This window comes from Rhinopithecus roxellana, chromosome 2 (assembly GCF_007565055.1).
Source record: "Rhinopithecus roxellana isolate Shanxi Qingling chromosome 2, ASM756505v1, whole genome shotgun sequence".
Lineage (NCBI taxonomy): Eukaryota > Metazoa > Chordata > Mammalia > Primates > Cercopithecidae > Rhinopithecus > Rhinopithecus roxellana.
This window is the reverse complement of record NC_044550.1, coordinates 150,296,682-150,308,697: the sequence shown is the minus strand read 5'-3', so window position 1 is coordinate 150,308,697 and position 12,016 is coordinate 150,296,682. Positions and strand designations below refer to the sequence as shown.

At 36.8% G+C, this 12,016-nt stretch overlaps 1 protein-coding gene across 2 annotated transcripts in view; it reads left to right on the top strand.

The window, feature by feature from the left end:
* CEP135 (centrosomal protein 135) overlaps positions 1-11,568 on the top strand; it is an 81,909-nt gene extending 70,341 nt beyond the window's left edge. For both annotated transcript variants that reach the window (XM_010355235.2, XM_030922244.1), the window contains exons 25-26: positions 2,812-2,925; positions 9,532-11,568. In XM_010355235.2, coding sequence (XP_010353537.1) covers positions 2,812-2,914 — 103 coding nt within the window. In that variant the 3' untranslated portion in view covers positions 2,915-2,925; positions 9,532-11,568. The remainder of the gene's footprint in view (positions 1-2,811; positions 2,926-9,531) is intronic.
* Positions 11,569-12,016: the final 448 nt, after the last annotated feature.

The following is a 12,016-nucleotide window of genomic DNA, read 5'->3' as shown; positions in this document are numbered from 1 at the left end:
TACTTTTCTTCCATTACTCTTTCCTACTATGTTAACACCATAGACGTCTGCATTCCTGAGATTTCATTCTCAAATAGTGGCCAAATTGCTTGTTAGATCAGTTTTTGAGTTACTCTTACCTATTTACATCAAAACTTTATGGTGATTTGCTATTTGAAATATGGAGACAATGTGCTATGAAATCAATATTTATGATTTCATAAAGGACTTGTGCAATCCCAGCACTTCGGGAGGCCAAAGCAGGTGGATTTACTTGAGCCCACGAATTTGAAATCAGCATGAGCAACATGGCAAAACACCATCTCTACAAAAAAATTTTTGAAAATTAGCTGGGGCATGATGATGGGTGCCTGTAGTCCCAGCTACTCAGGAAGCTGAAGTGGAAGGATTGATTGAGCTCAGGAGGTTGAGGCTGTAATGAGCTGTGATCGTGCCACTGCCCTCCAGCTTGGGTAACAGTGAGACCCTGTCTCAAAAAACAAACAAACCAACAAAAAATTAAGCCTTAGATAGCAGCAGAGACATGAAAGCAGGATTGATAATTTCTTGTAATTTAGAAGATCTAGTTTCTGAATGTACTAAACTGTACATATATAATGATTTCCATTTCTTAGTGATAACTTAAATTCTCTGCAAATCAGAAGTCCTAAACCAAGCTCACTATCGCCCAGGATTATAGACCTCCCCACAGTTCCTCCCCTTTTTCTTTGCCTCTAGGCCTCAATGAAACCTTGAGCCTCATGACCATGTCTTTCGTGCTCTTTACTATCCACCTACATCATACATTCTCATGGGTGCAATATTACCGCCCATCCTCCAAGTGAAGAAATTGTTTCTTGGGGGTAGGGGATAGAGGTAGCAAAAAATTTGTAGGTAGTATAAGTTAGTAGAATGGTTTATGTCCCTCCAAAGGGCCACAGGACATAAGCAGTGTATTAAAATTTGATGGGGTGGAGGGATAATCTGGGGAGGAAAAAGTCTAGAAAAGTTCCTTTGGGAGAGTAGTAATGAAGAAATCTTGAGAAGCACCGAACTAATTAGAAATCTCAGACACTGAAGAGCTCAAGGCAGAAAAAGTCTAGTCCAGAGACTATAAATAGCCCACAAAGGAGATGGCAGCATAATCCCCATTCTTGGTGGGGACAGACCCAGACACAGGGAAGGCAAGCATAATAGAGAAAATAGATTCTTTCCAATCTGACTTTGGGAATTTTGAGGCAGGAAGATGGGAGAGGGCTAGCTATATGTGCAAGATGATATGGTAGGCCTGGCATGGTGGTTCATGCCTGTAATCCCAGCACTTTGGGAGGCTGAGGCAGGAGGATCACTTGAGGCCAGGAGTTCAAGACCAGCCTGAGCAACATAGTGTGACCCATATCTCTAAAAACATTTTAAAAATTAGCTGGACATGAAGGTGCACACCTATAGTCCCAGCTCCTCAGGAGGCTGAGGCAGGAGGATCGCTTGAGGCCAGGAGTTCAAGCCCAGCCTGGGCAACATAGTGTGACCCCTATCTCTATAAACATTTTTTAAATTAGCTGGGCATGAAGGTGTGCACCTGTAGTCCCAGCTCCTCAGGAGGATGAGGTGGGAGGATCACTTGAGCTTAGGAGTTTGAGGTATAATTGTACCACTGTGCTTGAGTCTGGGCAACAGAGCAAATGCTTGTCACAAAAAAAAAAAAAAAAAAAAAAAAAAGAGAAGAATGAGTAAACCTAGTTATGGGGAACATCAAAGTATAGGCAGGAGAAAAGGATCCAGTAACACAGCTAAGGAAAGATCATCTAGGTGGAAAGAGAACCAGGAAATGTAGTGTAGCCAAGGGTGGTTACCAGAACCAAATCCCACAGAAGGGCCTAGCATGTAGGCATTTAATTTTTAAGAACACTTTAAACAGGTTTGTTATAATTTTTTAAGTATAAAGAAGAAAATTTAATTTATCTGTAAGTTCTGCCCTCCATAGTCACCATTAGCCTTTTTGAGTTTAACATCTCGTCATCTGGTGTTTGTGTGTGTCTGTGTGTTCAGTTGGTATCCTATTTATTTTCACTATATATAATATGTATTATAATTAATATATAATATAATATGCTGATCTATATTATATATATTATACATATACATAATAACATATATAATATACTAATATATTATATAATACATAAATATATAGAATATATCTCATATAATATATAAGTAGTAGATAAAAGATTTCAATCAAAATATGTACTATGAGATTGTGCAAAGCAATTATATATTATAAAATATATAGTATATATTTTATATTGTATTATATATTTTATAATGTATTTACATATATGTATTATATATTATATATGATCTTATATATTATATGTAATTAGTATATTAGTGTTATACTATATGGTATAGTATATAGTATATTAGTATATATATAATTAGTGTAACTAGTATATTAGTATTACTATTAAATTTAAATCCTATGTCTTTGTATGATTTTTAAGTAGTGGATAAAAGATTTCAATTTAAAGAATATGTACTATAAGAGATTGTTCAAAGCCATTATGTTATAACCATGTCAGAATAGCAGGCTGTCTTTAAAATAATACCTTAGAAGCAAAATGCTCCTCACTATACATATAATATTTAATTTTTTAATTGAAATCTTTTATCCACTACTTAAAAATTGTACAAAAACATAGGATTTAAATTTAATAGTAATACTAATTAAATAATTTATTACAAATTTGCTAATAACTATTATATTTGTATACTATTTTATTTTTCCTGGTGCTTGCATGTATCTCTCTCTTGTTTGATCTTTACTAATAGAGAACGAGCAATCCAAGAGATGCGTCGACATGGTCTTCCTACACCACCCCTTAGTTCCACTCTGAGGTCTCCTTCACATTCTCCTGAACATATAAATGCGTAATTATCAGAAAGGTATGTATGTAACACCAAGGACAGGCAAAACTAATCTGTGGTTGTGAAAATTCAGAAAGTTGTTTTCTTAATCAGGAGAGGGGAGATTGCCTGGGAAGGCGTCCAGGAGAACTTCCTGGAGTAATGGAAAAGTTCTGTATCTAGGTTATAGTAGTTATGTGGGTATATACAATTGTAAAAATTCATAAAACTGACCATTTACAGTGTGTGCTTTTTTTTTTTTTTTTTTTTTTTTGAAGAGATGGGGTCTCAGCCAGACACAGTGGCCCACACCTGTTATCCCAGCACTTTGGGGAGGCTGAGGCTGGAGGATCACCTGAGGCTAGGAGTTTGAGACAAGCCTGGGTAACATAGTGAGATCCCCATCTCTACAAAAAATACGAAACTTAGCCAGGCATGGTGACACACGCCTATAGTCCCAGCTACCAGCTGCTGGGGGGTGGGGGAGGATACTGAGGCAGGAGGATGGCTTGAGCTACAGAAGGCTGAGACTGCAGTGAACTGTGATTGCACCATTACAGTCCAGTCTGCATGACAAAGCAAGCCGCTATCTCCAAAAAAAAAAAAAAAAAGGAAAAAGACAGGGTTCGCAGTATCTTGCCTGGGCTGGCCTCAAACTCCCAGGCTCAAGCAGCCCTCGCACCTCAGCCTCTTGAGTAGCTGGGACTGCAGGCTGGCCCATGCATTTTATCGTATGTAAATTATACCCGAATTTAAAAAGAGAAGACATCTACAGCATAACGTTAAATGACACAGGGTATTCTTTGATGAAGGGCTAAATTCAAGCTACAAATAATAGGTAGTAAAAATGTAGACAAAGCATAGAAACAGGAGTACACATGGCACAGTAGTCCCAACCTGGCAGGAAGGGCAGGCTGTGGGGGAATAATGAGGGAGAAAGGTTTGGAAGTTAGAGTAGAATATATAGAGTATTATATTGAATGTGAAGCTAAATTAGAGATTGTAGACTTTATTCTATAAGTCAAGGGAAACCATGAAGGTCAGTCCTTCTATGTATAGGATGGGTACAAGGGAAGGGTCAAGATGAAAGAACTGTTTCTGGTAGATTAATTTCACACCTGTCTTTCAACCATATTGGAAAGGATAGGAACTAGAGGTAGAGAGTCCAGTAAGTGGTATGAAATGGGTAGTATAATAGTTCAGGATTAGTATAATAATATTGAAAACTAGGACTGAATTTTTAAAGTAAACTATGATACATATACAGAAAGGTACCATATCATAGATACATAGTTCGATGAAGTTTTTCAATGAACAAATTGAACACATCCAGGTAACCTGCATGAAAATCGAAAAAACAACAGGCCAGGCACGGTGGTTCACACCTCTGTAATCCCAGCATTTTGAGAGGCTGAGGTGGGTGGATCACTTGAGGTCAGGAGTTCAAGACCAGCCTGGTCAACATGGTGAAACCCTGTCTCTACTAAAAATAGAAAAATTAGCTGGGCATGGTGGCACATGCCTGTTGTCCCAGCTACTCGGGATGCTGAGGCAGGAAAATTGCTTGAACCCAGGAGGCAGAGGTGGCAGTGAGCCCAGATCACGCCACTGCACTCCAGCTTGGGTGACAAAGTGAGACTCCATTCAAAAAAATAAAATACAATATAAAGCCTGGCACAGGAGACTGAGGTCGGAAGACTACTTGAGCCCAGTTCAAATCCAGCCTGGACAACAAAGCAAAACCTCATATCTTGATATCTTGATAATCATTTGGTAGTTTCCAGTTTGGACTATTACAGATAGTGCTATGGTTATACTTAGAAGTGAAATGGATGGATCACTGGATATATGTATGTTCAAGCTCTAGTAGATATGGCAAAACTGTTTTCCAAAGTAGTTGTAACGTGCTAGGACGCATTTGACTGAGGAAGGATCAAAGGGATGTGCTGATTCACTGGAAATGGGAATGAATGGGAAAGAAACGTGAGTCAGACCTAGGCTTTGACAGGTAGTGACTGTGAAAATGCATACTCATTGACAGAAATAGTTACGCCAGTCTTGTTTAAATTGATACATTTCTTTGCCTCTTTTGATAGAAATATATAGAAGATAATTAAACATTTCCTCTGACTCAGAATCCTCATTGTGAACATTAGTTATGTGCTGTTCTTTAACATACTGATGCCCTCATGTTTGTAGAGCCTAGGTTTAAATGATTCCTGATTGCTCTGCTTTTGCTTTTGTGTTTGATTAAGGCATTTATTTTTCTCTTTCACTTTGAGGACCACTTCTCAGTGTTCACTGTAGTCACTGTGTCCTTCTTGAATTGCTGTGTTATTTTCATGTGACCAGATGGTTCACCTTTTTGTTACAAAGCCTTGTAAAAGTGTGACACAGACATTTTCTCATGTTTGATTCACAGCTGCAGTTTAGATCAGGGGTTGGTTGGTAAACTAGGATCTGCAAGCCAAATCCATACCACTGCCTATTTGTGTAAATTAAGCTTTATTGGAGCACAGCCACACCCATTTGTTAACAGATTGTCTAAGACTGCTTTACTGCAGTGGCTGAGTTGAGTAGTTTTGACAGACCCCATGGCCCACAAATCTAAAATATTTACTTCTGTCTCTTCACATCATGTAGCTCTAGAAAAACTCAACTGTAGACCTGTAAGAAAATAAGAGTGAAAGGCAAATAATTCCTTGGTTTTTTGAAAATAAGCTTGACTTTGTAGAGTCCCTGAAAGAGTACTGGGGACTCTCAGGGATCCCCAGACTGCACTTTAAGAACTACTGATGTGGAACGTAGATTCCTGCATTCCTTAAAACTGTGATGAATTAACATTGCATTTTTGTTTTGTTTTGTTTTTTGAGCCAGGGTCTCACTCTGCCACTGGAAGAATGTGGCATGATCATAGCTCACTGAAACCTCAAACTTCTGGGCTCAAGTAATCCTGCTGCCTCAGCCTCGGGAGTAGCTGGGACTACAGGCACCACACCCATCACCACTATCTAATTCTAAGATTTTTTTTATCTCCCCAAACAGAAATTCTGTACCCATTAAACAATCACTCTCCAATCCCCAGACCTCACCTTCCCAGCTCCTAGTAACTTCAAATCTACTTTTCTGGTCTCTATGAATTTGCCTATTTTACATTTTCATATAAGTGAAATCATACATTTGTTCTTTTGTGTCTGGCTTATTTCACTTAGAATAGTATTTTCCAGGTTCATCCGTATGTAAGATATACCACATTTTAAAAATCCTTTCGTCAGTTAAAGACACCTGGGTTGTTTCTACCATATGGTTATTGTGAATAATGCTGCTATGAGCATTGGTGTATAAGTATCTGTTTTAGTCCTTGTTTTCAAATCTTTTGGTATATACCTAAGACTAGAATTGTTGGGTCAGATGGCAATTCTGTTAAAACTTTTTGAGGGACTGCCAAACTGTTTTCCACATGCTGCACCCTTTTATATTTCCACCAACAATGCATGAGGGTTCCTGTTCTCCACATCATCACCAACACTTGTTATTTTCTATTTTTAAAAATTTCAATGATTCTAGTACATGTGGATTAGAAAACTTTTATAACCATTAACAAACTCATAATTTATAACTTTGTAATAATTTGCAATTAATTTTTGAGGTATATTGAGATTGTTATTTACTAATCCATTTCCACTCATATTTTCTAAATATTGTCACCAAAACTAATTTTAAGAGATTTCCCCAAGCACTCAGAAATGAATTGCTCAAGGAAAAAAAAATGAATTGCTCAACTATAAAATGGCATCTCAGATTAGTGTCTCTCTAATAGTTAAAATACATAATCCAACTTTTATTCTTTCTTTTTCGACTATCATATCTAATGCATGCTATTTGAGTAGGAAAAACCAACAAAAGTGTTTTTCCGATTCTCGTACACCACTCAGCACACCACTTCAGACATCGTATTCTCCAGCAGACACCAACTGATCTCAGTTTCAACATTTAACTCAATTCTGACATTATCTGCCTGGAGACAGTGTCAGATCCCACAGATTAAGAGCTCAGTCCCACAAATCCCTTCCCCTTGACTTCAGATGCCAATCGCAAGTCCCAGGTTGTGATCTGTGCTTCTGACTGATGAGGTTTCCACAACCCCCTCATCACATTCTATTAATTTGCTAGAGCAGCTCACAGAACTCAGGGAAATATTTTACATTTACCTGCTTATTGAAAAGGCTATTACAAAGGATACAGATTAACAGGCAAATGGAAGGGATGCATAGGGCGAATTATTAGGAAAGCAGCTCAAAGCTTCTGTGCCTTCTCATAGAGCACCACCCTCTAAGCATCACCAAGTGTTCAGCTATCTGAAAGGTTCCTGAACCCAGTTTTTGGAGGTTTTATGCAAGTATCACTAAGTAGGCATGATCGATTAAATCATTAGCCATTGGTGATAAACTCAACCTTCAGCCCTTCTCCTCTTTTTGGAGGTTGAGGTGTGGGGTCAGTGGCCCAATTCTCTAATCATGCTTTGGGCTTTGTGTTGATCAGCTCCTGTCCTGAAGCTGTCTAGGGGCCCCTAGCCACCAGTCATCTCATTTGCTTGCAAAAGACACAGTTATCACTGTGGAGATTACAAGGAACTATGGACCAAGAACTAGGGGCAGAGACCCAGTATATACAGTCATGCATTGCTTAACAACAAGGGATATGTTCTGAGAAATTTGTTTTAGGTGTTTTCATTGTGCAAATGTCATAGAATGTATGTACTTACACAAACCTAGACGGTATATAGCCAACTGCATACCCAGGCTATATCGTATAGCCTCTTGCTCCTAGGCGATAAATCTGTACAGCATGTTACTGTACTGAATACTGTAGGCAGTTGTAACACGGTGGTATTTGTGCATCTAAACATAGAAAACGTACGGTAAAAATACAGTTTAAAAGATAACCAGTGGTACACCTATATAGGGGACTTACCACAGATGGAGCTTGCAGGACTGGAAGTTGCTCTGGGCTAGTCAGTGAGTAAGTGGTGAGTGAATGTGAAGGCCTAGGACATTCCTGTTCACTGCTATAGACTTTATAAACACTGTATACTTAGCTATACTAAATTTATTGTTTTAATTTTCTCCAATAATAAATTAAACTTAGCTTACTATAACTTTTTTCCTTTATAAACTTTTTAATTTTTTTTTAACTTTTTGACCCTTTTATAGTGACACTTAGCTTAAAACACAAACAGATTTCATAGCTGTACAGAAATGTTTTTTCTTTATTTTCTTATTATATAAGTTTCTTTCTATTTCTGAAATTAATCTTTTGTTTTACTTTTTAAAGTTTTTTGCTAAAAGCAATGACACAAACACACACATTATCTTAGGCCCACATAGAGTCAGGATCATCAGTATCACTGTCTCCTTCCTGTACATGGTGCCACACTGAAAGGTGTTCAAGGAAAATAATGTTTACAGAGCTGCCCTCCCCTGTGATAACAGTGCCTTCTTCTGGAATACTTCCTGAAGGACCTGCCTGAGGCTGTTTTATAGTTCACTTTTATTTTTTAATGAGTAAGAGTACACTCTAAAATAATGATTAAAAGCATAACATACTAAATACTAAGCAATAGGAAATTTTCAGTTCTGTTATAATCTTTTGGGACCACAGTCTTTTATGCAGTCTGTCATTGACCAAAATATCATTATGGAACATATGACCATATTTCTGTGTGTTTTTTTTTTTTGTTTTAAGAGACAAGGTCTCAGCGGTCTCGCTCTGTTGCCCAGACTGGAGTGGTGCAGTGTGCCATCAGAGATCACTGTAGCCTTGAACTCCTGGGCTCAAGCAGTTTCCCACCTTGGCCTCCTGAGTAGCTGGGACTACAGGTGTGTGCCACCACACCCAGCTAATTTTTGTATTTGTTTTAATAGATATTGGGTCTCACTGTGTTGTCCAGACTTGTCCTGAACTCCTGGGTTCAAGCGATCCTCCTGCCTCAGCCTCCCAAAGTGCTGGGATTACAGGCATGAGCCACTGCACCCAGTTTGTATTTCTTATTATAATGCAGTATCACACAGACTCACGGAGGAAACATAAAATACAGAGACATATAAATAAAGAAACAAAAATCACTTTTTTAAACAAAAGTATAAGCCAGGCAGGGTAGCTCACACCTGTAATCCCAGCATTTTGGTAGGCCAAAGTGAGCGGATCACTTGAGCTCAGGAGTTTGAGACTAGCCTAAACAACATAGTAAGACCTTGTCTCTACTAAATACCAAAAAAAGAAGCCAAGTATGGTGATGTGCACCTGTTGTTCCTGCTACTCTGGAGGCTGAGGCAGAAGGATCACTTGAGCACGGAAGATCAAGACTGCAGTGAGCTATGATCATGCCAGTGCACTCCAGCCTGGGCAACACAGCAAGACCCTGTCTCTAAATAAATAAATAAATAAAATAAAGTACAATGAATAAAACAGTACTTGAATTTTAAGAAGTAGAACAGTACTTCTTAAATATAACTGGATTTGGGTCACAGAGTTTTATTAGATTCTATAATTTCATTTAAAACACTGAATTTCAGTTTTTTATGAATATGTTGAATAACTTCATGATTTTTCTCTTAACCCACTTTTCAATTTCCCGCCTTTCAGAATAATGGTTTTCAATGAGTTCCTATGTGGATTTTTAGAAGAACAGAACAGTAATGAAATATTTGAAGTACTTGTTGCTGAAAATCATGAACATGGACACAAATTCTACCTCTGTCAACTTTTATTTAAATCAGTGAATATGTTAAAAAGTTTGGTTTAAAAGAACTATATCTATATGTATATTTTCATATATATGACAGAACAAGAATATGTATTAATAGTGCCTAATGTTATATCTATGTTTTTATTATTCATGAATTAAATTACTAAAAGTATGTTTATACTGTGAATTAATATAATGTATTCACATTATTCTTTAATAATCTGTTTCTTGATAACCCATGATACATGTATGTAAATATTCTTACAGTACTTGTTTTAGTTTTAGTTTTCATGCCTATGTTTAGCCCATATCTTAATGTATTCACAAAGAATGATCAACTTTGATGCTATGCTGTCATGCTTAACTTTTTCTTAAAATTATTTCATAGATTTACTGTCTGTTGTCAAGGGGAATATATTCAGGTCTGGTCTTCTTATAATAGCAGAGGTCTTGGTAAAATAATGATTACCATATATAATGTGTTATTGCCATCTAGAAGAACTATGATGAGAAAGAAACATTTATATATTATGTAAAATATTTTAACTATCATCACATGGCCTCTCTGTGTAACACAGATTCTATCAAAAGCAAACTAAAAGCTATATACAGAGTTTTGTGTAAAACAATAGAACGGAAATTTGGGGCATTTTTCTAGGAAATAAAATTCCTCAGTGTATTAATCTAAGGTTTCAAAGTATAAAAGTATATGGGTAGGCCGGGTGCGGTGGCTCACACCTGTAATCCCAGCACTTTGGGAGGCCAAGGTGGGTAGATTACCTGAGGTCAGCAGTTTGAGACCAGCCTGGGCAACATGGTGAAACCTGTCTCTACTAAAAATACAAAAATTAGCCAGGCTTTATGGCGGGCGCCTGTGATCCCAGCTTCTTGGGAGACTGAGGCAGGAGAGTTGCTTGAACCCGGGAGGTGGAGGTTGCAGTGAGCCAAGATTGCACCATTGCACTCCAGCCTGGGGGACGGAGTAAGACTCTGTCTCAGAAAGAAAAAAAAAAAAAAAAAAAAAAGTACATGGGGCAAATACAGTAAAACATTTTGTTAAATTCTAATATACATTCAGTGATACCACTCTTTTTCTTCTAAACCTGTGTGTTATAATTTATCAGTTCCCCAAAATGGCATTTTAACGCCAAACTGTGGCATATACGTGGAAAATAGCTTTTTATAATTAATTTTCAAAGTTGTAATTTTAAAGAATTTGGGTGTATACCTATGTTAATGAAACAACAGAAGTACAAAAAAGAATGTCAGATACAAAAATCAGTCGTGAAGAAAATCTGTTCTTAATATATTTCATTATGATCGAAAAACATAAAAACTAACATAGGAAAGTGAAAGATCAGTTACTTATGATATATTTTGTTTCCTCTTGTGGTTTAATAAAGTGGAGTGTGTGTGTGTGTGTGTGTGTGTGTGTGTGTGTGTACCTGGGGGTGGGCAGTGCTCTTTTTCTAAAACTAATATGCCGTATATATCTGAATTATGACCTTTTTAGTGTGTATTAGGATGTGGGCTGGTTTGCTTTTCTACCGCCTTTGTAATTTTATGTATCCCATCTCCTTTGTGTGAATTCATATATTATAGCAAAATACAAGAGATGTGGGACTGTTTGCAATACCATATGGAAATCTTTTAATAAATATATGTAAATAAAATAAAAAATATTTGTCCCCACCTTTTCCCCAAAAACAACAGTAAGACATTTTTGTTAGATATTTTATTTTTAATGTTTTCTATAATTTAAAAATGTATAGTCTGCCAAATTGTTGTTTTCATAACCATGATTTTTTTTGAAAAACAGTTTTATCTTAAAATACTGAATGTTCTGACTTTTTGTAGATGTTTTTAATTTTGTTTTAAATAATTTTAAATTATGGAGCTTGACCTAGATTTGCCAATAAACTTTCTAGTCAATTTATTTTCTCTTTCTTACAAATAAGGTTTTTATAATTTTATATTAGCGATATTCTTAATTCTAAAATTAAATAAAATTTATTCAAATCAAACTTTTATCATGGTGGGATATGGGCAAATCCCTGAACGTAGGTGCCAGGCACCTTTCTTCACTGACTTTTATTTCCATTTAGTTCAAGATAATAAGAAATGAAGTCAAAGTTTATTTTCGTTATCCGTCCACAAAATGGTTAAACGTGTGTGTGTATGAATATACTCTCTTCTCACTTGCAAATGCTCTTTGTTGAGCACACTGACTCCCATTACACTATGACACCTGTTACCCTACCTTATTGTAATTCATCATACAAGTGATCTCATACTTCTCTCCCTAATTCTTAGAAGATTTTAGCAAGTGGCTTACTATCTTTCTACCATTAGTTCTGTCATCAACCTTTTTATGTCATTATC